This window comes from Anopheles moucheti, chromosome 2 (genome assembly GCF_943734755.1).
Source record: "Anopheles moucheti chromosome 2, idAnoMoucSN_F20_07, whole genome shotgun sequence".
NCBI classification, from domain to species: domain Eukaryota; kingdom Metazoa; phylum Arthropoda; class Insecta; order Diptera; family Culicidae; genus Anopheles; species Anopheles moucheti.
In genome coordinates, this window is record NC_069140.1 from 9,687,319 (window position 1) to 9,714,232 (window position 26,914).

General features: G+C 44.7%; 5 protein-coding genes across 5 annotated transcripts in view; 2 read left to right on the forward strand and 3 right to left on the reverse strand.

The window, feature by feature from the left end:
* The window catches only part of LOC128297931 (mucin-5AC), a 41,647-nt gene extending 37,051 nt beyond the window's left edge, over positions 1 to 4,596 (reverse strand). The window contains exon 1 of the mRNA XM_053033647.1: positions 4,494 to 4,596. Coding sequence (XP_052889607.1) covers positions 4,494 to 4,596 — 103 coding nt within the window. The remainder of the gene's footprint in view (positions 1 to 4,493) is intronic.
* Positions 4,597 to 7,492: 2,896 nt separating this feature from the next.
* On the forward strand, positions 7,493 to 11,051 carry LOC128310097 (lamin-B receptor). The gene is made up of 3 exons (XM_053046648.1): positions 7,493 to 7,603; positions 8,204 to 10,012; positions 10,089 to 11,051. The coding sequence occupies exons 2-3, from the start codon at positions 8,236 to 8,238 to the stop codon at positions 10,373 to 10,375; spliced, it is 2,064 nt and encodes a 687-aa protein (XP_052902608.1). The 5' UTR covers positions 7,493 to 7,603; positions 8,204 to 8,235; the 3' UTR covers positions 10,376 to 11,051.
* A 1,748-nt stretch (positions 11,052 to 12,799) lies between these two features.
* LOC128297591 (E3 ubiquitin-protein ligase RNF220) lies at positions 12,800 to 14,351 on the reverse strand. Its single transcript, XM_053033262.1, has 2 exons — positions 13,924 to 14,351; positions 12,800 to 13,849 (listed from the first exon to the last, which is right to left on the reverse strand). The coding sequence occupies exons 1-2, from the start codon at positions 14,299 to 14,301 to the stop codon at positions 13,037 to 13,039; spliced, it is 1,191 nt and encodes a 396-aa protein (XP_052889222.1). The 5' UTR covers positions 14,302 to 14,351; the 3' UTR covers positions 12,800 to 13,036.
* Positions 14,352 to 14,822: 471 nt separating this feature from the next.
* Positions 14,823 to 17,738, forward strand: LOC128296996 (augmin complex subunit dgt6). Its single transcript, XM_053032534.1, has 2 exons — positions 14,823 to 17,028; positions 17,095 to 17,738. Exons 1-2 carry the CDS (start codon positions 14,827 to 14,829, stop codon positions 17,272 to 17,274), a joined length of 2,382 nt encoding a protein of 793 aa, XP_052888494.1. The 5' UTR covers positions 14,823 to 14,826; the 3' UTR covers positions 17,275 to 17,738.
* A 3,044-nt stretch (positions 17,739 to 20,782) lies between these two features.
* Positions 20,783 to 25,326, reverse strand: LOC128303182 (regulator of chromosome condensation). Its single transcript, XM_053040052.1, has 5 exons — positions 25,173 to 25,326; positions 24,915 to 25,003; positions 24,426 to 24,799; positions 22,358 to 23,173; positions 20,783 to 21,755 (listed from the first exon to the last, which is right to left on the reverse strand). Exons 2-5 carry the CDS (start codon positions 24,991 to 24,993, stop codon positions 21,456 to 21,458), a joined length of 1,569 nt encoding a protein of 522 aa, XP_052896012.1. The 5' UTR covers positions 24,994 to 25,003; positions 25,173 to 25,326; the 3' UTR covers positions 20,783 to 21,455.
* Positions 25,327 to 26,914: the final 1,588 nt, after the last annotated feature.

Below are 26,914 nucleotides of genomic sequence, written 5' to 3' on the forward strand. Positions count from 1 at the left end.
GGTCGCCCAACACACACCGCTCCCTCTGTGCGGTGCGCTCCACAGTCACACGTTCGCAAATAGCAACAGTCGCCTCAGATTCCATTCCATTTCCTACAATGTGGGTTCTAATGCTGTACTGTGTATTGTTCTTGTTTATTATTCTTTTTGTTTTCATTCAGTTGTACTTTGAGATTGTTACTGCATTAGAAGTGTTGGCTGGTTTTTTTCTGTGTTGCTTTACATATATTGAGCCATTGTCATTGGGCTGCGAATGTGAACGCGTTCGGTTCAATTAGACGCGCAGCAGTCAGTCCGAGCGAAACAGAATGTAATAATGGTTGGCCAAGTGTGGCGACAGAACGTCAGCTCGTTCATCCTTGCAGATCGATGAACAATTAATCATGGCGCTTTAATTGGGCCGCATCGTTACCCCACAACGAGTAACCAGTGCTCTTGTTTTGACTGGCAAGGATGCGTGAAGTTGGTGTTAATTTGATCGATCAGCAAGACCGAGGACGTTGTGCTGTGCTTGTGGGTACTTTTTTGTTACTGTTGTGGATGTGCATCAAGGCAACATTGTGTTCTACCACTTTCACTCTCTTTCAAGCACTATTTGTACTTGCGCAGAATGGAAACCTTGTCAAAATGAGCCATAATTTCATTTCCTTAGCCGTTCGAGTAATTTTGTTTTGAAAGTGTACAGCAGCCGTCCAAACTCGACTCAGTTCACCCTACCAGCTGCGTGCTATTAATTTTGTAGAGCAACACAACGCGCATCGTTAATTTAATGACACGGCGATTTATTTCGGTTTCCAAAGAACAAATCTCACCTCTGTTGACGGTCACCATTTGGTGAATGATCGTCTCAGCTCAACCTTGACAAACGCCAATGGAAAACCCCGCGTCACCACCAGTGCGAAGGAAAAATCAATTAAAGCAAGCACCACCTTCGAAGGTGGTCATCACGGGGAGATGATGCTGTAAGCAGCCCCCACCCCCCGATCATTCAGCATCGAAAGAAAGCAAACAAACACAAAAAAGCCGCGCTTGTTTTAATGAGTGTGATCGGGTTTTTTTACGCAACGAAAGTGTACAAACACCCAAACAGTGTAAAATGTATGCACACTGGAAAGCCTATATGCACAGCAATTTGGACTTCGCTAGGGTCAAGCTTTAATTTCTGTAGGTAGGTGGTAACGTCGAAGTGAAAAGTCAATAGAGCTGCAGCAATAGCAATCCATTTAATGACAAAGTGTTACTGAGATCTTCCCAAAGGTTGTTTCAATTTCCAGACATCCAAAGACTCAAAATAATTGGATGGAGGCAATTTATATCACAAGTTCTATATCAGAAGGAAGATCGTATCGAGGTAACTAAACAATTTCTTGAATATTTCCGTACAGAGTCACCTAATATTTAGGAAATGGTAAACATTGGAAGAGATGAAAAAAGTTCCCCAACCGGGTGAAACACTCTTGACTGTGAAGGAGGGAAAACCTAACGGTACGTGTCAACAACGGGCACTGCTTTTTCTAAATGTTCTAAACCAATCCATCAAAATCTCGAGAGTAAGGAAGGGAAGTCTTCAACCCACGCGTTCCTGTTGAACCAAGTCCTCTGTTTGATTGCACTTTAAAATTTCTCCATCCTTATTGATTAAAAGTATTACACAGCCCAGCTCTTCACAAACACAAACACACCGCACACCATTGTTCGCCGTTTTTTGAAAGCGGCCCAATTGCCAGCTAGTTCTGCCCACCTTACTGGACTCCCTTAATAGTAAGACAAAAAAAACACGAGAAGCTTCCAACGGTTCTCCTCGTTCAACCATGGCGCCATATTTGGCCGTTCGATTGTTGCGATCGAACTTCACTACGAACCAAGCCTTCCATTCTAGCTTCTAGCAGCTTGAGCTTGTACGGTTTCACCGTCACCACACAACGGCGAAGTGACCTCCACACCGGGGTGGCACGTGAATGCAGTGCGATCGATACGCTCCCGCTCGAAGGTACGGCGTTTTACAGCAACATTTGAGGCCGCACACGCTTGAGGAGTGGTATAGAATACAATGCACAGATTACGGGCCCTAGATCTGGTAGGACGCTCACCGGTGGATCTTCTCCAACCACCTAGCACATCTAACCGAGTGACAACCACCCGTTGACACCCGGACCAACCGATCACCGATGCAAATGCGTGAAAGATCATGTCGTGGTTCGTGTGCACACACCACCATGTTGTGCCGCAAATTGTGTCCCTGCTGTCATGCACTTGCAGCTTCAACGACGTTCCATTCTTATGCTGCCATCGATCGACACTGTGCCACGATATCGATGGGAAAAGAATCACCAGAATCTTGTCGTGCCGAAGCGGTATTGCGAGCTTCTAGAGCCATCGATTACAAAACCGAGCTGGGTTCGTCTGAACGTAGAAGTTTACCCTTTTACTTTCCTTTCAATGAAACGAATCCACGCTCACATTTACGGTTCCACTGAGGTACAACCGCCTACACCGAGTTAGGCACTCGTTCACTGCACCACCAACTAAACCATTCCTAAACGCCGTGGGTAAAAAGAGTTCCCAAAAGCAAGCGAAAGAATAGCAATTAATGAAGCTCACACATACACCTTTGGAAGTCGCGTTTGGTTGCCGATGCACTAAGGTAATTGGTAATTCCATGCCACTCCGAAGCATTCCCAAACTCCACATATAAATTATGGAAAGCTGCAGAATTCCCAACGGCTCACGGGACGATTCATGGCGCTGCCACGTTCACGCATGTGTCGTGTGGAATACTTTATTATATCCGAAATTCACGCACCATGACTAGTGTGTGTGTGGATTTGTGGGGGCAAGAGTAAAGGGTAAATGAGAAATTACCATGCATTACCAGCCCGGTGTAAGTAATGAAAGTGTATCTTCGAGCGTAAGTGCCTCAGAGCATACGGAGAATAAATATTGTATCGATAGTACAACATCACGTCTTTTATATGTTGTCTTCTTTCCAATGTATTACCTCAAAAGAATAGTACTTTATTTCTTCTTAATCACCTAACAGAAAAGCGTTACAACCTTCGTAAAATAAATACTTCACTTGCGGGGCCCTTCTCTCAGGCCAAACAGTGTCATGGAAGGTAGGCTAGAAATTGTTATGCCTGCATGTCTCGCCGTTCGCGGGTGTAAGACACTGAACCATTGCATAATTTTTGCTCTTTGCGTCGCACGAACAGCAGTGCTTGGAGCACCAAGGCACAAAACTCTCACGATAATAACAGAACGAAACGAAAAAAAACAAATAAATACAAACACTGCGAATTAAACCGAAACTGAACGCAGTTGTAAACGCGTTCTCGTTTGCTGAACTGATTTCAAGAAGTGCTTTATGTTCCCTAGCAAATGTAGTGATCTCACGACTCAGAACGACATTGAAAGGTGTTGCAATTGTTTATTTACTTTAAAATATTATGACGAACTGTTTCGAACTGTCATAAAATTAATATGAAAACAAAAGACTTCAACTACCTCCGACGAAAGCGACGAACCCTGTGAACCCCTTATCCGTATGTGCAGCTAACTAAATAATAAACATTAACACTATTAAATCATTTCCTCGGACTAAAAGCCAGTCGCAAATCGTCGATGGAAGCATACGGAAGATGTTCCGGTACCGCATCGTTCATCTTTCGTCTCGAATGATGCAACAGTAAACGAAAAACAATGTATTGAAAACGATGATGGTCAGTTCAGGAACCGGGCGTTTGCTCGGAAGGCTGGAAAAGACAGAGCAAAACTCCCGCTTACCATCGGCAGGGAGGGAAAACTTTACATCTTTCCATTATGGCAAAACGAAAATTCACCACCAGTCCCATAGATGTTACATTATGCCCTGCATAACGATTGGATGGTTTCGATTAGATCGGTTAATAGCGTTTCCTTGCTGGCCGTCCCACGATCCGCCCCTGTACCGCACGTTTCCATGCACGTTCGCATATGTATGTGGAGTAGTTAGTTAATTAATTTCGACTTTTATTAGTCTGCTTTCAGGTGGGAAAGAAAGTGGATATGCGATATTACACCGACCCATTTACGGATATTAGCTAACAATCAGGCACGATCTTTGAAGTGGTTGTGCCAGCCGGTGGGAGTTACAATAATTCTTCAATGCCTAAGCCTTCATAAAGCTTCTTTTTCTCCCAAAATGCCCATGATATTGCCCGTGATTTTATTTTATGTGGCAAAAAATCACGTTTCCATTTTACTTATTAGCAAATTTGTTTACTTTCATTACGCTGTAGGAACATGTTCTGATAAATTTGCTGTTTTTTCTGTAGCATGTACCAGGTACGTGACTGTCTTTTAACAATCTTTGCTCATATATTTGTCTAATAAATGTTGTCTTCACTTTCTCTAGGTCAAAACCCCGGGGGAAACCACAAGTGGAAGCAATAGCTAAGATCATATTACACACTCATCATCTATAACCCACACCCATGAACTATTCTATTACTTACTCTGTTGAGCTGCCGATCTTGGCAACACTAAGCCAAGATTACACAAAACTGCCAACCAAATGATGGCGGACTTTGACAAATGTACCGCCTTACTACCGCCCATTTTGTGTCTGATACAGGACACTGCACAATCGAAACGATACTCCTCTGTTCTGGTTATGTTTCGGCACCGAAATCCGCAAACAGGATACTTCAACACAAAACCCAATTGCCTTGCACACTTTCGCTTTGTGTAATGCAGGCCTATAGCTCGGTTCTCGGATACGTTAAGGAAGGGAGCGTAATTTCGATCAATTAGATCGATCGATTGAAGATTGATTCATTTTCTCTGCGCTCATTCGACCAGACATTCGCGGCACCAAACACGCTCAAAGGCTGCCCTTCGGTAAGGCGCCCACCGTGCACCGTTTTGTTTTGGAACTCTATCACCGTTTTTTGCGCTTTGTTTTCGCTCCGATCTCAAATCTCCTCGCAAGCAACCACTTCACCACACAGCCTGTTTTTCCTCTATTCAAACGAATGCGAAACTTTTCTTTTCAAACGGAAAGTGTATCACTGCACATTTTCCTTTCGAATTGCACCACACCGTTCCGTCTCTTTGGTGCACAACGTGATCACGATCGCTCTATTGTACAAAACAGCACCAGAAGCTGCTGTTTCTCTCCTCACAGGGTTTTCTATCGACCGAACTTCTCTCAAGCGATCTCTCAAACGTTTACTCCGGTTGACAATTTTGCATTCAATTTTCTTGCCTTTCTTTCTTCTTTCGTACGTTTCGCTGGCTTCGCGTTACTGCGACCACTTCGAAGCTGCCGTGACACGGAGGAAAGATTGCACAATATCGATTTCTCCACGGCGATCGACGTTAAGGGTACAGGTTTGCTAGACTCTCTCCTCTATAGCGACCCTTTCCCCCCAAGCGGCTCACTCGCGCACCGTTTGATTTAGCGCTTTGCAGCATGAACGAACCGCTCGGTTGCGACACACCAGTACACCCGATCCGTCCCTGCCCTGGACCAGCACGGTACCAGCACAACCGGAACTAGACGGCTTTCGGTCCACCCGCTGCTGTCACAGCGACACTATTACGAATGCCCGGCACATAGACTTCAACGATCGTGCAGCCGACGAAACGAACAGACCATCCAAAATATTGACTTCTGCACGGCACACCACAGGATTTGCTTTTGGCGATCCGAGTCGAAGAATTTACACACGTTTAAAAAAACAGGGAGACACCAAAGACTAAACCTTTTTGCTGTGCGTTCGTTATGCGTTCGATGCTTGATTGTGCATGTCGTCGTTGCACAATGCACAGAGGCACCACAAAGCTTATGCTACCCCAAAGCCGCACTGTAAACACACACGATCGTACCGCACGGTGGAACTGGTGAGTCAAAAGGAAAGAGAAACCTCACCAGGAATTGCAGGCAGGGCTATAGCCTTCGCGTACGAAGTTGCCGTGCGTATCGCACGGTGAACGGACTGCTTCTCGACGGTGTAAGCGAAACTTTGAAACTGAAACGTGTTTTTGCTCCGGCACCCCAACCGTGCAGCTGGTTCGCTAGTTTCTTGTGTCTTTCGGGGGCTTTTTTGAACGTCTGTGGTGGGGAGAGAGAGCGCGAGCTTTAGACATACGGCATCAGCACGGTGTAAGCTTCTCTACCAGGGAGTAAAGAGAGGATCGAAGAAAATGAGTGATTTTTTTATTAATTTCAAATGAAATGTTTTACTGGTTAATTGATTAGTTTACAATTTATGGATTGTAGATCAAGAATGCTCATTAAAAATGGAAAATTTCAACTAGTACAGTTACGTTAAGTCAAAGTTAGTATTGAGGTTGTATTGTAATTGTTTTACAGTAAATATTCGTAGTTACTGGCCGAAATAGATGAAGAATTTTTTATAGTGCACCTCCACTATTTGTTCACAATTTGCTCCCCGAATACTGTTCGGTAAAATTGTTAAACATGTTTTACATTAACTTTGCCAAAAAAATAACGGTTCGATTCGAATTTCCCACCTCGGTTACGTGCTGCCAACATAACCGGAGCTCGGCCATCTTGGTCACGGTGCGTTTATGCCCGGGTTGAATACTTGTCCATTTTCTATTCAAAATTCTTGTTTCGAGCTCGATAGCAGCATTGTTGTAGTTTTACCGTGCAAATAGACATGTAACGATTTCACACAGAGTCGATATTCTTCTCTGCATTTAATTTATCTAACCGTGCAAATAGAAATGCAGCGATTTTTTCTAGAGCGAAATTTCGCAAAAGCGTAAAGCGTAATCGTTCTGTCAGAGAGATTAATTCGATTAATCTTTTGACAGAAAGATTAATCAAATCTTAATTGAAGATTAATATTATTCTAAAAATTAATCGTGTCTAGACGTGAGGTGATAATACTCTTTTACTCACTCTTATAGAGTGATTATAATCCAAAAAGTGATAAAACAGTTTTAATCACTCCTGAATGAGTTTCTAGTCGGTACAGAAAGTGAGAGTGAGTATAAACGCAAAAGAGTGATTAAAGACGTCATAAAAACTTTTCGTGCTGATTTATGCTCATTCACTCTCTCGATGGTTTCAACTCACTCACTCACTCTTACTCAGGGCGCACATCTCTAGTGTGAAAGAAAGGAAGAGGGCCGTTTGGGTGTCCTCAAAATTTGTTGCTTGGGTAACTCTCTTTCTCTCAATGTTTTCTCGCACAACGAGATTACGCTTCCGTCACAGATTTTTTCAGATGTGAATAGACACGCAGTTTGCTACAATTTTTATTTTATTTGATGCACATTTTCTGGTGCAAAACATTACTAAAATTAATTACCGCATTCACTCACACCTTTCATGCTGAGCGAAAAGGCACGAAAAGCAGTACAACGTACGACAAGGATAGGAATAATATTTGTGCGTGAAACTGATGGATGCGGGATTAAAATTGCTACTTGGGTGTTGTTGAGACGAAAACGGTTGTCTTTTCATTCGGTATCGGCGTCATGACGCTTGCGAAGTGAGTGTGAGCTTCAAAAAGTGGTATTTTTAGGTGTTCCAACGCGGCAAACGAGGACCCAACGTAGTGAAAAGTTAATTCCCGTCACGCGGTGCTAGGTAGGCATGCCGAATTCCGGCGTTCGATGCGTATTCTCCATATTGATCGTGTTTTATTGTTTCTTGGCCGGGTAATATTGTTTTGGAAACAACGCGCATCGCGCCGTTTTTTTGTTGTTTGGAAACGCACTCTCCCGCTCGCGAGATACCCGCGACGGCTTGGTTTATCGAAGAGATTGAGACGACGGGTGTAGGTGTGTTCCCGTACGAGCGCGCGCTTGAGTGTGTGTAAAAGAAACTAGCATTGTTTTCCGCGGCAAAACTTATGCTGCACAAATTACCAAGGCTTTAGGGGAAGGAAACGGGACGAAGCGAACAAACAGCATTCCAGCATGAGGCGCGTTCCCTTCGTTTACTTTCCCGCTCTCCCGCGCCTTTCCCAAACTCCGTCACTACTGTTTATCAGTACGATATAGCAGCACCGCGGAAAGTGATGCGTGCTATATTAACATCATATCAGATCTAATCTCTAGTAGACTATGAAAGAAGTTGTTGAGTGTGGTTTGCTTGTTCGTATCTAGTAGTTACGGAAATCCTAAATCGGAAGTGTACACGTTGAGACGCTCGTTACTTTATCCGTACTTTTACCTTTATTTTTAGCCAAACAAACGAAAAGTAGTGCAAAATCAGCAATGGATAATCGTGGCCGTGGAAAGAGACTGTCGACTGTAGTGACAGCTGCAGCGAGCAGTAGCAGCAGCACGACCAGCGCTAAAGAAACTAAACCAGTGTCTGCTAACAATGTGGAGAAGAAGAAACCGGGGCGCAAATCTCTGGCCGTCACGGCGGCCGCGCGGAAGCGGTCGCCTTCGCCGCCAAAGCGTAAACCATCTCCCGCACGGAGAGCATCGCCGGCACGGCGAGCTTCGCCGGCACGCAAGGCATCTCCGGCACGGAAGGCTTCCCCGGCACGGAAAGCATCGCCGGGCAGAAAACCGAAGGTCGTTACCGATAACGCCTCTACGTCCACCGCAACGAAAGCAACTGAGCCGACGAAAGTATCACCCGAAGAACCGAGACGTTCGCAGAGAATCCGCGCTTCGGAGGAAAAGGTGGACGCGGTGCTGGTTTCGTTAAAAAAATCCCCTGTCGACAAGCGCCTGTCGGTGATTATTGATGATGCGGAAGTGAGCGATATAATGAGCGGTAGTAACTCCCTCAGCAAAAGTATGACACCGAATGTAAGTCGCCGTTCGCATGGACTCACTCCGACCACTGGGACGGAACGTAGCAGGGCGACAGTGTCCCGTTCGATGAGTGCCCTGCAGGATTACTCGGATCACGAGGATGATGCGGACTTTCAGAGTTTTCGCCGGGCGAATGATAACGGCACAGGAGACAAGGCACGCTTCACGTCCCGGCACATGCAACAGCTCCAGGAGCAACAGGTTGAATTTGGTGGTGCATTAGGTGCCGCTGCTTTGTTGCTTGTCTTACCATTGTTCATGTTCGTCACGAATCACTTCTGTTCCGGTGCACATCGCGACTGTCGGTTTGTGGTGCCAAACAGTTGGACCGAGTTTAGTACGCTGTCAACGTACGTGAACAAGGAGATCGCTGTGTTCTACGGGCTGTTTGTGTTCGGTGTTGCCTTACTGACGGGTTTACCGATCGGCAAGCAGGTGACACTGACGAACGAATCCTCCCAACAGAACACCCACATCTTCAACGGAATATTGGTAGCGTTGGGAACAGCGCTGTCGGCTTTTGTGGCGGAGTACTGCTACAAGTATCCGCTACTATCCGTGCTCAGCCGTGGATACAATCAGCTGCTAGCGCTTAGCCTGTTCACAGCGTTAGTTGTCGCATTGTTCGCCTTCCTGAAATCACGCAAGTTAGCAACATTCGAACTTAACCCGTACGGAAAAACTGGAAATTTCCTAGCGGACTATTTGGCCGGCCGTCAAATCGATCCGACCGTTCTGGGTGTCTTCAATCTGAAGCTCATCACCTACCATGTATCGATGGTACTCGCACTGCTCTTCAACTGTATCATCCTGTACCGTAATCTGCATTTTGCCACTCTGCCCGAACAGTTGGTCGATGCGCCACTGCAGGAAAAATTACTCTATTCGCTGCAGAACCTTTCCTGTGAAAAGGCTCCGGTAGCTGCCGCTGGTTTAGCCGTACTGTATCTACTGGATTGTCTTGCCTATGAACACCATTTGGCCGCTTCGTTCGAGCTGCAGTATGAAGGCTTCGGTGCGCTGATGCTGCTACGTTACGCGATGTTCCCGTTCCTCGTGACCCTGTTGCCGAAGTACGTCGCTGCCCACAAACTTACCAGCGTTCCGTTGTGGGCTGTGGCAGTGTGCGTTGCTGTCGCTCTGGTCGGACTGTTCGTGAAACGAGCCTCAATGCGGTTAAAGTATCTCTACCGATTGAATCCACTGGGTGAAAAGGTTGCATGTGAGTATGGCGCACATCTTTTTAAACGTTTTTCGATACATTCAATTCTAATGTTGATTTATTTTTTTCTCTACAGGCTTGGAAACGTATCCCACCTTCCAGGGGCGAAGACTGCTAGTTGCGAAGTGGTGGCGCTTGGTGCGTCAGCCGAACTACGTCGGTGATCTGTTGCAAAATGTCGCACTGCTACCTCTGCTTTATTGGCGCTTTGCCTGGCCACCGTTGCTAGCGGTCCTGTTCACGGTGGTTGTTCTAGTGCATCGTGCCAAGCGATTGCATCGCCGCAACGCAAAAATGTACGATTCATCGTGGCTGCGTTACTGTCACACCGTTCCGCATTTGCTTGTTCCCCGCGTTTACTAAACATCCATTTCACCTTTGGGGTTTTTTAATGCAAATTCTATCCCACCTGCATCTGTCTCTCACTGTCTTGAGCCTGCTAATAGTAAAGCGTTCTGATCTGTGTTTAATGTGTTTTAATTTGTTTGGATTGTAAAAATGCATTCTCTTTCCCCCCATTTCCGTCCCAATTCGTCTGGACGGTTTTGCATCAGAGAAGAGTGTCGGTTTTATGTTTAGAATGTAGGTTTTTTTTTGTTTGTCATCATTATATGGTCCAAAAAAATGTCTTTCCTGTAATAATTTAGGTAGGGGGCTTCTTTTCTGCAATAAAAACAACTCAACCGAATGTTAATTTAAACACTCAGCAAAATGTTAGGCAATTTACGATCGGTGCACCACGTACACAAAATAAGTTTTAACAGCGGCTAGCAACAAAACACTAGATATAAGGCGTAGCAAAGAGGCAAAGCTCTGCAATTTGTAGAAGGAAAAGTAAAGCTGAAATAAGAAATTCAACGGATAGACTCGTAAGCCATTAATGATAGAAGACGGGAATGTGGGCGCTTATCGTAACTCGAGAGGTAGCAAGACATTGAAAAAAAAAAAACAAAGGAAACACTTCAACTATCATTCTGTATAAAATGAAGAAAATATAATAATATGGCAAACATTGTACAAACATTGTACAAGCTCCAGACATGCATCCCTAGAGTCTAGAACAATTAATATTGCTCGACCCAGCTCTCTCCCACTTCTTAATTATTTTGTTAAGCCCTTCAGTGGAACACACTAGCGTACGAACGTGTTCTTCGTGGGCGTTAAAGATTGCCCATCAGCATGCAAACATACATCAACAAAATTGGAAGTACAATAAAAATACTTTTAATGTGTTTTTTTAAGTACAGACACGTTTTAAGTAGAATTGTAAGAAAAATATAAATACGTCAGAGTGCAAATAACAAATCGTTACAGGAATTGCACATTTTTCACACATATGTTCAAAAATGTACAAACAAATAACATACGTGAAGCGCTCACAAGTGTTGACTTTTTGCCCGTAGAACATTAGCTTGTGAAGTACTAGAGATTAATTAGATTGATTGATAAGATATTACATTTTTAATAAAACACACAAAAAACCCTTAAAACCATGTTCAATTCTTCTTTATTTACTTTGTGTAAACATTGCGAGTATGCGGGATTTGAATAAAACAGGATGGAACTGACAAAATCGAATTCACTTCATACTTGAGCTTCCTTCCAAATCTGTATCAATTCGCTCAGATTCGCGCTATTGGACGTATTGAAAGCTCGAAAGCCCCAAGGGATTTCGGATAATTATGTATCAAGTTTAAACTAGTGTTGTGCTTGATAATTGTTTAGAGAAGAACCATTTATAATGAATTTTCGGCAGTCATTCGAATCACCAAAATATTTTAAAGACATATTGTTAGAAAACCACTGGTTTGCTAACGAATTTGGAGTAACAAGACTTTTTTTGCCAGACACGGTTCTAACGTGTGTGCCAAAAAATTTGGTCTTCATTCTTTAGTTGTCGTTTGAAAAAGAGGTCACAGGCGCATCCTGCGACCGCTTTTATCCTTTTTCCCTTCTTCCTCCTGTAAGTCGCTTTTCACTTTTCCCTAGCTCTCTGACTGGTCGTTCACTGGTGGTTCACCCACTGTTGTAGTGTTCCCAACACATATTGATCTTCAATTTTCAGTCCTCTATCATCAGTTAAACTGTTTGTACATGTGAAATGTCTCACATACTGCCAGACGTCGATCACAAAGATTGATTGACTGTTTTAGTAATTTTCGTATGATCCAATTCGAAGATAGAGACCTAAAATACGAAAATATCTTGCGAATGGCCGCCGAGGCCAAGCGAAAAGTAATCGTCACATGGATACAACATTTTATCGGGAAAACTCAAATATAAATGAGCAAACAATCGGAGATCATTACAGATCTTCAGATATTCACGTAGCTTAAAAGAATCAAGAATCTTGAACGATTCAGGAATATTCCGAGATTCATGAATCTCATAGAATCACAACTCTTCTGAGATTCCAAACGACTACGACTCTTCATTCGATTTTAAGATTCTTTCGGATTTGCATCATATTCACCCAAAAGTAGTTAAGATCATAAAACAAGTATGTTAGTACACCCCTGGGGGCGTATTTTGTTAGTTATTCAACTCGTTATTATTTCATTCAGTCATTCGAGTGTAAAAACTGAAACATAGTAAATGGGCTGAGTGTTCAGAAATATTCCAAATTGGTAAAAATAATACCATATTGTGTACAGTAAAAACGGAATGTTCGTAAACCGAGCGCGCATATTGTGGGGAGGTTAAAAACGATTAATCTTAACTCTTGAGTGTACGCCCTACTTTTTCGAATGGCGATGGCGTGTTGTAAACGTTTGTAAAATGTCGTGTGAGTATGCCTATATTTGCTTTGCTTATTGTCTCATTTCATCAATTGTCAGCGTGTTTTGGTTCCTTCTGTTCTGTTTACTAACTGTCTGGTGAAACCATCTAACGTACCTTCCTCTCCTTTGCTCATCCAAGCCTATCGCCGTTGTTCTTGGATGGTGCGGTACCGTTTGGGTTACCCTGTATCATTTTACCACCTTGTCCACTTTTTATTCTACTTCCAATCCGTATGTGGGCTTTTTACAGATAAATTCTCCGTAGATCAGTCGGCGAGGTGATCATACTGCACTGTGGGCATAACTTCTTTGCCCCCAGCGTGTGCAACCAACATTCCTCACAGTACACGTGCCAACAGCATACCGACACAATGGGTTTACGGAAATCATCCATGCAGATCAGACACTTGGGTCGATTACGCACGTACCCTTCGTATTCGCGAATTTTGGCCTTCAAAGACTCAACGATGCGACTTTCCGTACCCGGAGCCGTATCTACCTCCTTGTCCATCGGTGTGAGTAATGGTGGCGGTGGCTGGGGAGGTGGAACCGGAACGGTGGATTTGCTCGTACCCTCGCCGGGATTGTTCTCTGTCGGTGGTTTTACGGTTTGCGGATCGTTGGCAATCAGCAACTCTCGCAGTGCACTGCTACCGGGCGCATTTTGACCCGTTACTATTACATCCCGCTCCGAGTATTGCGGTGGTCCATATACCTGGCTTTCGTCACCGTCCACGTTCAGCTCGTCGTCCGTATCGTCGGCGTTTGTAATGCGTACACCGAGCCCACTGTGAGTACCCGGGCCCAACATAGCGGTGGCCCGTACGCGCTTCTGTCCAGCCCACTCGTATACATCAAACGACTCACCCTCCACATCGATGCTGGCATCGTCATCATCGTCATCCTCCTCACTACCGTTGTTCGTCGAGGTGGCTCCATTTCGTTGGGTTTCAGATTTTCTCAGGCACGCCTCCACATGCAGCGTAATATCGTCCAGGGTAACTTTGTTGCAAATGGGACACACATTATCCTCGGGTTTACGTTTTCTCGACTTTAGCTGCAAAATACAATAAAAAGCGGGTAATGGCGACACGAATTTCACCGCACACTGCTAATGCTAATAAGCTGTACCTTTAACCTAGCTTGTCGATTGTTTTTTATCTTCTGATACGTTCCCCAGCACTCATCTGGGCCGATAGAACTGGTGGTATTTTCTTCTCCACTGTGACCATTTGATCGAGACGCGGACGAACTGCTGGCACCGTGACTAGGTCCCTCTCCATTGCTGTAACTCGGTCCGGCTGTGTTTGTTCCATCGTCCACACCACCGTACGGTAGATGTTTCTTCGGCTTCAATATACGCTCCAGGCGGTCTACTTCGACCGCAAAATGGTGATCTATTTCGTGCGACCGCAGTGTGATGCCACAGATTGGACAGCACATCGGACTGGTTCTGCCTTTACGCTGCCGGAAGCCTCGGCCAGAATGTTCCGACTCTCCAACTTCCATGTTTGGAACACAAGCACACACTCGCTACTGCATCGAGCACCGGAACATACTGATCCGTACTGTTTTCCACCGGGAAGAAAATGAGACGCTACGGACGGAAAGCGAAATGCGATATTCTTTTTCTCTGCCCTCCGATGCGTAACATCCAATTGTTTACATCGGCAAATCGGACATTTCGTCGATAAAATTTTGTTTTCTTTTTTATTGCTTTCCGACGACTCCACAAATGACAAACGTCATGTAGCCGTTGGCAGTTTTGGCAGTGTAATTTTCTTCCGATAAATAAATCAATCCTTTCCACAGTTCCTTGAAGTTAAGTATCGAATCAATCACATATTTCCCCAGCATTTTATATGTAATAACTTTTACTGCACTAATTCTACAACAACATAAATGCATTGGAACAATTTGAGTAACAATAAAAAATATAATCACCCTGTAACTCTTCACGCCTGACAGTACTGGCAGCAAACCTCAACGTCTTTTTGCAAAATGACAGTTGCAAAGGAATTGGACGCAAAACAAATGCCTACCTGTGCTGTGATAAAAGTGAACAAAATCGCCCGAAAATCGACTCGTTTATCTAAGAAACGACTCTCACTACGCCCCGGGCCCGGTAAAACACGACAACGTTTCATAATGAGCAAGAAACCCACGGTGAAACGTACCAATAGCCAACTATCGGTTGGGCAAAATGCATCCTGTGCGCCGATAAGTCGCTGTGAGGAACAGCTTGATGCAGCCATTTATCGGTGTCTGCACGCACTGACCAAGCGCCACCAGCCAACGGATGAGTTCAGGGCACAGTTTTGCCGCGGCGCATTCCTGAAATCGAACACCAAGGCCTTCATCCAAGTGATGCACTTCCTGTTCAACGTGTACGATGCGCGGGAGTTCCGCAAACGGTTCTACTGGCCAATCTATGACAAAGGAGCCGAAAATGCGTTTCGCACGTCGACGGTCGAGTACGTGAACCATTTAATCGAGCGCGGCAAACTGGTCGGCATGGAAAAGATTAAGGCGCACGTTGTCGTCCTACCGGGTGGTGCAAAGTTCATGAAGTTTCTGCTCACCTTGATACGATTCGTCCTGCAGGAGGAGTTGCGCAGAACGAAGAGTTCCGGGGACGGTGAGCCCATCACGAAAACGCGCATCGCTCAGATGATTGCATCGCACAAACGTTGGATCGATGTTGGGGATCGCATTAGTTGCATCGTTCACGAGGAAATTGCCGTACTGACAGAGAAGACACGTAAAATAGATTCGCTCATCGATACGGTCCTGCAGGGGAGCGATTTGGCGAAGCAGATGAACTACGAAAAGCTGATGGAGATGTGGACCGTTTTGATAAACACTCAGTTCCGGGAGCAGCAGAAATTCCGCCAACGTATGCAAACCATCGCCAAGGAATTTGATCGAGTGATTGAAAAGATCGGAAGCAAACTGAAGGGAAACGAGCTACCGTTGCCATTTACGCAGGAACAGCTAAAGGACTGTCTCGGCAACTATAGCTGCCAACCCGGCACGGAGCTTCATCAGCTCACGCAGGAAGTTTTCGATGGCAACGGTAAGCTGAATCCGATGCAGTTGTTGCACCTTTTCGAGCACATTTTACCAAACGTGGAACAGTTATTTGTTGGATTTTGTATGAAAAACCCCGAACTCATGAAGTACGAGCACAAGGAACTTTCGAAAGTTTCAGTCAGATGCGACGATATACGCCAGCAGCTAGATGTGCTACACCGGAGCTTACCCATGCTGGAGGAATGTCTGGCGCGTGATCTTCCGGGGCTTCTGGATAAGGATAATTTCGCCATCAAGAATAAACTCTTCTGCACGCCACCGATCGTGATGGATTTTGACGCACAGGCGGATGATTTCCTCACGACCGGTCCCAACGGGCGAAACAGCCATCGGTTAGCATTACTAAACAAGGAAGACGTACATGCAATGAACGCTCGTATAAAGTTACTCTCGGTCAGTACGTATCAGCCACGGAGTCCGAAACCAGCTCAAAAATATATAAAGCCCATTTCGGACCACTTAGCAGCATCGAACCAGCAGCAACAACCGGGCTCGGGCGTCTTTGCGATACCACGAGTAACTCGCAAAGAAAAGCTAAATCCACTAACAATACTTAACCGCATCAAGGCGCAAAGTCAAAAGCAGCAGAACGGTGCAGCCCGAGCGAATGACTGTGCGCGAGTGAACAATACGATGAATATTTCCACCCTTAGCGAGATAACGCTGAGGCCAGAATTTTCGTCCACGCTTCTGGGAACGCCGGAAAAGACGGGCCCTGGAACAGTGGGACGTACGCCGAACGAGGACGAGCTGGAGAAGAAACCAAATTCGGCGCATACTTTACAGCTCCCAGTACCAGCTCATCAACCGCAGACGAGACGGGTGATGGATTCACCGAACGTGCAGTCGAGCCCCCGACTGTTGGCAATCTATGCAGAATCAAAAACTCCCAAATCGTCAGTGTCGCCCAAAACGTTGTTCCGTGCACCCATCGCCAAAAGGACTTCCACCAAGCGAAGCTCGTTGATCGAGAACGAAGCAACGGTCCATACTTCACCCTCGGGAAGGTTGGAATCGTTGATGAAACATGACGAACTGCCGCCACGCTGTTCGTTACCTTTGGCTCTAGAGACGGAGAAGGAAAGCACTACAGACCATCAGGATTCTGGAGACTTGTCCGATGAAAAAACGCTCAGTGCTGAGGTAAACGAATGGTAATGTCTTTAATTAGTCATGGCTTAAACATAATCGCTTGGTCTTTTTTTGCAGAACGGTGGTGCACTAGAGGATCTTTCACGCACGCTGATTGCGACCAATGTCGGTAGTGAAATAGATGGTGCCGAAACTGAGCCGATCGTGGATCCTATCGATCAGTTACTGCATATAGAAGAGTTGGAAGATGATAACTTGTTTAACGTCAGCGACGGAATAGTGACGGATTTTGAATGATTTTCTGTGCTTCGTTATCTTCCATAATAAATTTTGTCATTCCAGTGACTGGTTTGTGCCGAAAAGTTTGTAAAAATTCCAGTAACTTTGATTTTGAATCGGTTAACAAGGGTATCCAGTTTACATTGTCAAACTAGTACGCACACTAAATTTATAACAAGGCTTTAATGCAGTGGAGAGGATCAATCCTCTGGGAGGCCCAGGGTGAAATAATAGTTGGGGCCCTTAATTTTAAAAACGATGAAGGTGGGGGGACATTGAGGCCCTTGAAATGAGGCAAAGCAAAAAGCGGGCCCTTGAACTCTTGTGGGCCTCTTGTGGTATCCTTCGGGGCATAAGGAGAGGGAGCCAATGTATACACCTTTTACTACTACACACATTTTCTTGGGCCCAAAACACGGCGAGGCCCTAGGCGACTGCCTACTTCGCCTACCGTTTGATCCGCCGCTGATCCCTTTTCTCAACTCAACCACGAATCCGAAGATCAAACTATTTCTATTAAATATACTTTTATATATATCTATTGAATAAACTTTTATTAAACACACAAAAATACTGTCCACAAAATTCTTCGTATAAAAACGTATGTACGTAAAAGCGTTTAGAAGGAAGCGTCGCCACCAGCAGATGCCGATCGCGCCTCATAATTGCATGCGGTTTTGTACTGAGTATATAGTTTGCTTGAATATACCGACGAGCTGAGCTGGGCCGGTGCCCGAAGGACGTGGACACCGCTCAGCAAACTACGATACGGATAAAGAGCAGTACAATAGATGTTAATATCACATATCACAACATATCACACATATCAGCAGATTGACTCGCGGAACTGTTTGCCTCCCACATTCCCACGTGGTTATTCTTCATCTTGATGACAATATTTGTTGGGGACAACACAGAGCAAAATGGAAAGAATTAAGTGTATTTAAGTATTTAATAAAATACCTATTGTAATGTATTTAATACCGTAAGTATTTAATGTCCACCTCACAAAAGCTAGAGGAGCACACGGTCATCTCAGTCGTCATTGCATATTATTTTTAAAGCGCTTTTCCTTTCGTCGAAGTCTCCGCGCATGCGATCGGACACGCCAGAAGCGACCGGTTTTGTGATTTCTGACACCAAGAGAGCATCCACGAAAGGAGATAACATCAATCTGATCCGCACAAGGCTCCGCCATGTTTGTACATAACATATTGATATCGCATACTCACGTTATCATTCGCCTTGATGGTATCAGAATGAGAGATCTTCCACGATTGGCTATTAGTTACACATAATATCAAACCAGGGAGAGCGATCGACAGAGTAAATAGCTCAGGTACTTTGGGGAGAATCCTCCGTCTCATTTCATCCATCCAGTGCCTACAGTGCGTCTCATAACTGCGCAGCACTTCAGTTTTTTTAATTATTAGCAGTAGGAAATGTGCAGTGCCACTATTTCCGAAGACATTATGTATTGTTTATTATTCGGTTATTTCGCAATAATTATATCTCTTGTCGTCATGGAGTTTCCGGGAGTTTAGAAGGATTTCATACATAAATATATAATTTCAATACTCCTTATTGTTATTTACATAAAAATAAACTTGGGTAGAGTCATATTAAGGTGCTAGCACATTTGGAGGAACGGAAAGAGAGGAAAGATCAGTCGACGGATCAAGCGCTATGATCACTGGAGGGAAGGGTACAGCTATATGAAATGCTACAATCTGGTACGGAAATTTGTGCTATCTCTTCGTTGATCATGCTCCCTTGGTGTCAGAAACCAAAAATTCCATCGTTTCTGAAGCATTTTCGACGGACGGAACGGCGCAAAATACGAAAGAGATGCAGGATCCGTTTTGCCTTTTCCCCCACACTCTAATGCGTTTGATAGGAATGTGACATCGACAGGCAGACGTGATTAATGCCACCTGCTTTAATGTAACAATTGCACGAACCTATTACATTTGTTTATCCACATCACTCATACAGAGCAGAGAAGAGTATATAAATATGATATATTAATATATAATTTAATAAATAATCGCGTTAGAGCAAATGTATTTCGCGATTACTGAAAGAGCAACCTAAAACTCTCAGACAGCAGATGAGGGGCCTATGTGTCCTAAGTACTAGTGTATTACATCGGCAAATTTTATTGAACTTTTTAATGTAACCGTCTATAAAACTTCTTCGGTCTATAAAACGCTCTCCAAATATATAGTGAAACCGGAATCATCATTTAAGTCAATATCAGTCGCTGTTTACCGTTAAGATGCTGTTTTATGATATCGAAGGATCGAAGCCCGACACATCGCACGGGAGTACTCCGGGTGGCTAGCGCTTTCCAGCGGCATGTGTTGTCGCCGGTACCATCCCGCTCGTGCTCCTGATAGACGAGGACATTCGCTGCCACGACGAATTCAAATCGACTGTTGGAACGTCTGCGAACATCAGGAATCGGCAACATGAGGAAACGCTAAGGCGTTGGCAGCAACAATGGACAGAGGCAGGGACGCAACCCACAGCTCCAGGAATGAAGACAAGGAGGCTGATACCGGACATTTCCGTCTGGCTAAGCCGTAAGCACGGGGAAGTGGACTTCTTCCTAACCCAGCTCCTTACGGGGCATGGATTCCTCCGTAGCTACTTCGTCGAGAAAGCCATGCCCAGTTTGCACCAACGCCGTGGAGGACGTAAGCCATGTACTGTTCTCATGTCCCCGATTTGCCCGAATACAGCACGAAATGCAACAGCGTAGTCGAACCCGGCTCACCATAGAGAACCTTGTGGCAGAGATGTGCGCCGACAAGGACACTTGGGACGCAGTACGCACGGCCGCCAGTTTAATCTTCAAGACACCGCAACAGTTGTGGAATGAAGTGAGCCCACCGATGGCACGGCGAAGACGGCGATAACCTCGCAAAACATTGTAGATGCTGTTTGGCGATGCAGCATCTCAGGAAGTTTTAATGTCTATTTCTTTCCATTATTCTTTCTTTTAGATGAAGCAGCAAAGCCAACAAACACACGAAGACGTCGAAGCAGCAGCAGAAGCAGCGAAAGGGGACATCGGAGCAGCGACGGCAGCAGCAGAGGATCGACGACAAGGGTGCATAGCACACACGCCCCTGCAAGGCGTAATACGCATCTCAGCGCATCGGCAGGGTTGGATCAAGTCGAGGAGTGGTTCAGCGAGGTCGCGCCAGGACGCTAATTCCTTCCCCCGGAATTAGCGGACCTGGTGAATCCCGCACTGTTCACCGGATGGACGGTGGTTTACAAACGCTTATGGCAACCGTATCCACCCTCCTCTTAAGTGTTCGAAGATTCCCTCCCCGTTAAAAAAAAGGATCGAAGTCCGATGTGTGTCATTCCCGACAAGTTCAACTTACCGCAGATCCTTGGCGACAGTTTTCTATCCATCTTGTCGTGATAAGTGATCGTCAATCATTGTGATTTCGTGGCAACTGCCCTGTGTGACCTAAACCTTCCCACATTATTATTTGAAAACAATCATGTATTTTTTTATCAAAATCATTTATTAAGTTATTTTATTCGCATCTTTACTCAGTCGATTTCATATTACAGCAACGTTTTCCCTCACAGAACGAAATTGAAAAAAAAACATTCTACTTATCAACAAGATTGCTTAAAAACCTACCTAAACTGTGCAAACGGCTAGAGTGGCACTTAGCATTTATTCGTGTCTTTTGCCACATAAAATAGGCAAATGTCACCACCAACTACTAACTGGGCTTACAGGATCTTCCTCCTAATGCAATACTACAGTACTACTCCCATGGAGTAAAACAAACAAAAAAGGATCGTGTGATGGGTAGCAGTGTAATGGGTGTGTTATGGGAACTCATTCCTGAGTCCTGCTATTTCTCGATACTGAATCGACACACGAAATCTTCTGTACCAGAGAAAGGATAAATGACTAACAAAAAGAGTAAGCACACACCAACACGCCGACGCTAACGCCTGGAGGTGTAAATAACATAGAGAACAAAACGGAGATACTAGGACAAAACTGCAACTTGCTAGTTAAAACATCATTTCAGATAAATATAACACGGCACGGCACACAAAGAACTTTAATGATGTTTTCTTATCGGCACTACCTGATGTGATCTATTACCCTCACTCTGGCTACTTAGAAGAAGTTGGCTACCGAATAGAACTGGGCGTTCTCATTGAATTTTCCGTTTTCGACCTGCACCGCTGCTGCTGCCTGCTGTTGTTTTCGCTGGAGCTGCGGATTTCTCCTTCCCAGTGCTCGCATCACTCGGAACATCCGTGTCTACACCATTCGACGCCGTTGGTACGTTGCCTTCGGGAACCTTACTCGTCACTTTTGCCGATTCATCACCATTACTCGTTTCGGAATGTTTCGCTACACCGTTGGCTGCCGTCTCCGTCGTACTCGAAGGATCCGGTTTTGTCTTCTTGCTAGCGGCAGCAACCTTCGGGGATGCTTTCTCGGTTACGGTCTGTAAGAATAAATGCAACAAATGTCGATTAAGTGGACGAAGAACTGAACTGCAATGAACTGCAACGTGCTCGAAACAGATAAACCTTCGAACCTTTCTGCCTTAGTTTTAGCCGTTTAGGTATCTTTTTTAACAACAAACTGTCTGCCTGCCCGAGAAACGTGTTTCTCAAATGACAGATTGCTACAGACTGTATGAAATGTGAGGGGAAAACCATCAAACGGTACACACCAAGTGTAGTCTAACAATTTGCGATAATTGGAACTATAAAGATCGTCCATTCCATCGGCTTTACGGCCGGAATGTGTCATGAAATTCGGGACAAAGTTTACAATAAAGTAGACGACCCAAAGATTGTTTTAGGCCAAAACCTTTGTTTAAAATATGCAAAGAGTACTTATTTTACTTAATCAAATCGACTGGATAATTAAAACTAAAACAATAAACAATCAATCCTGACTATCCGGCTATGGGGGGTAAATAATGTCAAAGAAACCACAAAAATGGCAGACCTCTTGAGGTAATTGTGCCGATAAAGAAGAACAAAACAATAAACGAAGAATTCAACGCGTTTGCTAGCTTTAATATTTGTGATCACTTACCGGTGGTTCCTGAACAAGGAACAAACTGTGTTGTCCACCGCTGGACGCCTTCAGGATCACTTTACCCGCTGCCACCTGTTTGCTGACGATACGCACCGGTTTGGACTCATCCGTTTCCAGTCCCGTGCCGAGCTGCAAGCTGGAGCCCATACCCCACGCATATAGTTCGCCCTTGTCTGTGACGGCGAAAGATGTGCTTTCTCCGCAGCACACACTGACCACCTTCTTGTCACCGAGAACTTCTACGGGATGTAGCGTTTTCGCGTCATCTGCAACGTTATCTCCTAGCCCTAGCCGGCCGTACTCCTTCCGCCCGATGGCATACACTTTGTGGTCCGTTTTTAATACCAATGTGTGATGTTGTCCGCCAGCAATCTGTAAAACTTCGTTGAAACTCGTCGGTTCCGGTACGAATACCGGTTTGACGACGTGCTCGCTTGGGTTCGGTACACCGAGCTGGCAGTAGTTGTTCAATCCGAAGGCGAATATCCGACCGGTTTGATAGTCTTTGTAGAAGGTGCAGTACGTCGTCGCCCAGATAGCATCGGCTACGATCATTTTGCCACGTCTTGTCACTATACCCGGCTGCAGGAGCTGTGTTTTTCCGCGACGAGATTCACCTGATGCTGCGCGGATCGAAACGCGACCGAGCTGACCCTGTTCTGCACAGCCCACCGTGTAGATGTGGCCCAGATCGGACAGCAGTACCAGATGGTCACAGCCGGATGCAATATCGACCCACCGGTTGCCCGGTAACACTTCGATCGGTAACCGTTTATTGCCTTCGAGCGTAAGTCCCATATTTCCGTGCGAATCCTTGTGAAATGAAAATTACACATTAATAACGATACTGGCACTAGTTTCCCGTGCCAATTTGCCGATAACCTATTGCAAAAGGAAATGGTAACCAATTAGCACGGGAGGACCAACCCTGATGCTGCGAGTTCGTCATAATGTTAATTATGTCTCTCTCTTTCATCCTCCACTCAATCGACGCGATCGTATTGGATATGGACACAACCATGTTTGGCAATTGTGACTAGCTAGTGATAGATTAGTCTGAATTGAGTTCTACCTGCAAGGAGATCAAATGGTAGGTTTACCATACTCACTCCCCGATAGTAGCTCGCATATTTGACTTAAATGGCCGGCAATCCGCTGTTTTCAATCAGTACGTAACAAGAAGGTAATACTGTCTACCTGATGAGCAACATGTATTCACATTTAAATGTGATTACCGCTCGCTTCCTTTCGGCGATAGTTCAGTATTCTCCCTGCCACAGCACCGCGTCATCGACAACTGATGCATTGCTGGTAGCGAACGCCCTTTTCAAAGAGCTGCCTTGCTGAGGCATATTCGCGTGCCTTATCTCAGACCTTCCCGAAGCAAACAAACCAGAGTAACCAGGTACTCGTACGGGTGCTCCAAGTGCGAGATTACCACTAGCTTGGTAAATATCCGTGTAGCCGATCGCAGTCGTGTCGTAAAGGACGAATTCGAAAGAATCGTAAACGAATCAACAGCGACACTATTTTGCACCTTTCGAATAGGTAAAAAAACATTAAACACGAAAAAGAAACTAAAAGGAATAAAGAAAGGCCGTTAATGACGAGGGGAGGATTTAAAGGTCTACGCTACCTCCTTAACGAAAAGGATGCTTCTCTCTCTCCCTCTTTCCTTTGTGCCACGCTACAGTGGCTGTGGGAACAGTTAAGCGTGTAGAGCAAACAGAATGGTAAACTAATTTGGAACAGGAATAAGGAAACTTTAAATTTTCCCCTCGTTTTACAGGCACATGGTTCGGCTGCCAGCTGGCGTCTCGCTGTTGTCCGTTTGGGTTTCTTGCACCCGAAAAAACATTACCCGAAATAATAATAATAATAATAATAACAGCTGGGAACTTTTCGCTGCAGGTAATGATGCTACGTGGATCATGGGAACTCTCGCAGAGCGACGAGAGAAGTTTGGCGGGAAAACCCTTAGACGCTGTTGTGCTGCAGCAGCCTTTGGTGTCACCCCTGGGGAAATGGGAATTGTTACGTATCAATCTAAACGATCACAACCTACCCGGAATGAACCCCATGCATATGCGCGACCATCGTTTAGCAGACAGGCGGAATGCGAATCGCCGGCAGAAATTTTCACGCACAATCCAGGAAGATCGATCAGCTTGGGCTCAAACTCCGAGCCCTCCTCGGATGTGTTCCGACCGAGGGCACCTTCGTCATTGCAACCGAACGAATACACCGTGCCGTGCCTCGTGAGGCACAGATTGTGCATACCGCCGGCCGATATTTGTACCACATCCGAAAGGCCCTCAACGATGGCGGGCCGCGTCTTCTCCATGACGTCCTCGCCCATGCCCAGCTGACCCATCTCACCCTGACCGCAGGCTAGCACATTGCCCGATAGCTTTGGTAGCGTTGCCAATGGTATCTCGACTGAAAATAGACCACAACAGGGCGATAGCGAAACGCGTTAATGACGTTGCACGAATAATTGTCTGTGGGGAGACTAATTTTAGAGCATTGCCGATGATAAGAGAACACCACTTACGTTTTCCTTTGCGTTGGATTTTGGATGCCGGACCTTCGCCGTCGGCCGGTGTATCTTTTCTCGGTCGACCACGTCCCATCGTTACACGGCTACAAGCAAACAACCGAACACACAATTTAGGTTTTAGAAACAATAGTTTTCACGCATTTCGTGCAGTTAACTTCCGTGGAGCGCCACGCCGTTCTTCACACCACTTGGCACACCAATTTGAGGTTAGGTTCACATTTTATGCTGCAATATATCACACCGCCTACTCACCGGTTTCACTCTTCGTCTATAGATACAAACGACCCTTTCTCCCAAAGGACACCGTTGCCAGTGAGGACCGAAATGAATGTAACAATTTTCCCGGCAGTCTCGCTGCTTTTGTGCATCTCCAGGTAAGCAGAGGATAATCGTTCGTCCGTTCTGCTACCTACGACGCAGGAAAAGGATGAAATGTACCAAGTACCAGTTTTGTGGCGGTATGCGGTCGCCCATGCACCGAAACGCTACGTTTGACAGCTGCAGGCTGTGGTAAAACGCTTCGTTTTTATTTGAAAATAACTGGATTTACATAAAACATGCATTTGGCATTAGAAACTAAATAGTGTATAAAATAGGATTTTCTTATGTTTTTTTTTAATTATACCCAGTAAAATTACATAAGTATAATGCATTTTCATTCAAATCGCATTTGAAATCAATCGAATTTACACACCCAGCATGCAAACAACAGCCGAACGGGCTAACATTGTCGATTTACGCTACAGAGTCAGAGAGTGCACGTGTTTTTAAGGCATTTTTACTGCATTATGGTCAGCAATTTTATCTGATATGGCTTTTAAAAAGATTTTACCTAATTTTACAAACACGTTTTATTAACATTCAGACGATTTTTCAACAATTTGCAAGTGTTAGCTCACCAAAACCAAACCAAAGAATTTTGGCAGAAGATTTGGCAGAGCCAAAATAATGAAAGAAATGAATGTGCTTTTTTACCATGATACAGGTCCATCTTGTACTAGAAGAGGATCCTTTACCTGTAGATGATCCTTGTACATCGCACAACAGCTCCAGAGATGGCCTCGCAGTGGTTAAAATGGGTTACAATTTTCTTCACCGCATCCGATCTATGAATGTGCATATGATATTCTTCGTTGTAAAAGTTTATGTTTATGTTTATGTTTATTTAGGTAAACTGGTGTCCGCTCATAGGCAAAACACCAGAACTTATGCTTCTAATATACAATAATCAATGCTTACCCAGTTAGCCAAAACCCGATATCCGACCCTTCTAAGACCGATATAGGACGGTCGTATAGCGGTCTTAAAGCATTACTTACAGCAGCAATTATAAGACTTCGTGAAATATTTAAAACGGGCCATAATTATAGCATATGAACCATAAAATTGAAATATTTCATTTTTGTCGTGAAATTTCCAACGCAGTTTCATTTCTTGCAAAAGTTTAAATGAAATAATTCAACCGTTAAAATCCTTCGTTGAAATATATTCGTTCTTTATTATTTCTTCGTCGAGTTTGTGATGACAGTTCATACAAATCAACATGAAATTCGCCAAATCAATGACCTCTTCGTCAGTCTCACATTCATCATCACTAGAGCTGCCGGAGACACTAGGAACAGCGTTATCTTCCTTCTCATCGATGAACGATGCATCGCCAACAAGCTCTTCTGCTGTGTCACAACCTGGTTTCACTACACCTTAAACGAAGAATGAATTACTGTTATATTTTAACCAATAGTCTAAATAATAGACAATAAAACAAACCATCATCAGTTTGGTTAAATTGTAGCTCTGCGGCAGTATGAGCAGTATCTTCGTTTCTCAGTTCGTCCAGAAGTCGCTTTCGTCGGTACAAAACACCACTTTTTTTAAGTTTTGCGCGTAGTTTTCTTTTGATATTTCACTTTAATTTAATTCACACAACCACAAACCACAAAGAAATCCAAATTAAACCTCTCCAAATCTCTATCAATTCATATGAGATAAAGCAC

Excerpts from the sequence above, each read along its gene's own strand:
- LOC128310097 (XM_053046648.1), top strand. The coding sequence starts at position 8,236 with ATGGATAATCGTGGCCGTGGAAAGAGACTGTCGACTGTAGTGACAGCT. Across the intron at positions 10,013-10,088 it reads ACTGGGTGAAAAGGTTGCAT|GCTTGGAAACGTATCCCACC; the intron begins GTGAGTATGGCG and ends TTTTCTCTACAG.
- LOC128297591 (XM_053033262.1), bottom strand. The coding sequence starts at position 14,301 with ATGGAAGTTGGAGAGTCGGAACATTCTGGCCGAGGCTTCCGGCAGCGT. Across the intron at positions 13,850-13,923 it reads ATCGACAAGCTAGGTTAAAG|CTAAAGTCGAGAAAACGTAA; the intron begins GTACAGCTTATT and ends TGTATTTTGCAG.
- LOC128296996 (XM_053032534.1), top strand. The coding sequence starts at position 14,827 with ATGCCTACCTGTGCTGTGATAAAAGTGAACAAAATCGCCCGAAAATCG. Across the intron at positions 17,029-17,094 it reads AAAAAACGCTCAGTGCTGAG|AACGGTGGTGCACTAGAGGA; the intron begins GTAAACGAATGG and ends CTTTTTTTGCAG.
- LOC128303182 (XM_053040052.1), bottom strand. The coding sequence starts at position 24,993 with ATGGGACGTGGTCGACCGAGAAAAGATACACCGGCCGACGGCGAAGGT. Across the intron at positions 23,174-24,425 it reads ATGCATGGGGTTCATTCCGG|GATTCGCACGGAAATATGGG; the intron begins GTAGGTTGTGAT and ends TCATTTCACAAG. Across the intron at positions 21,756-22,357 it reads TCCTTGTTCAGGAACCACCG|ACCGTAACCGAGAAAGCATC; the intron begins GTAAGTGATCAC and ends TTATTCTTACAG.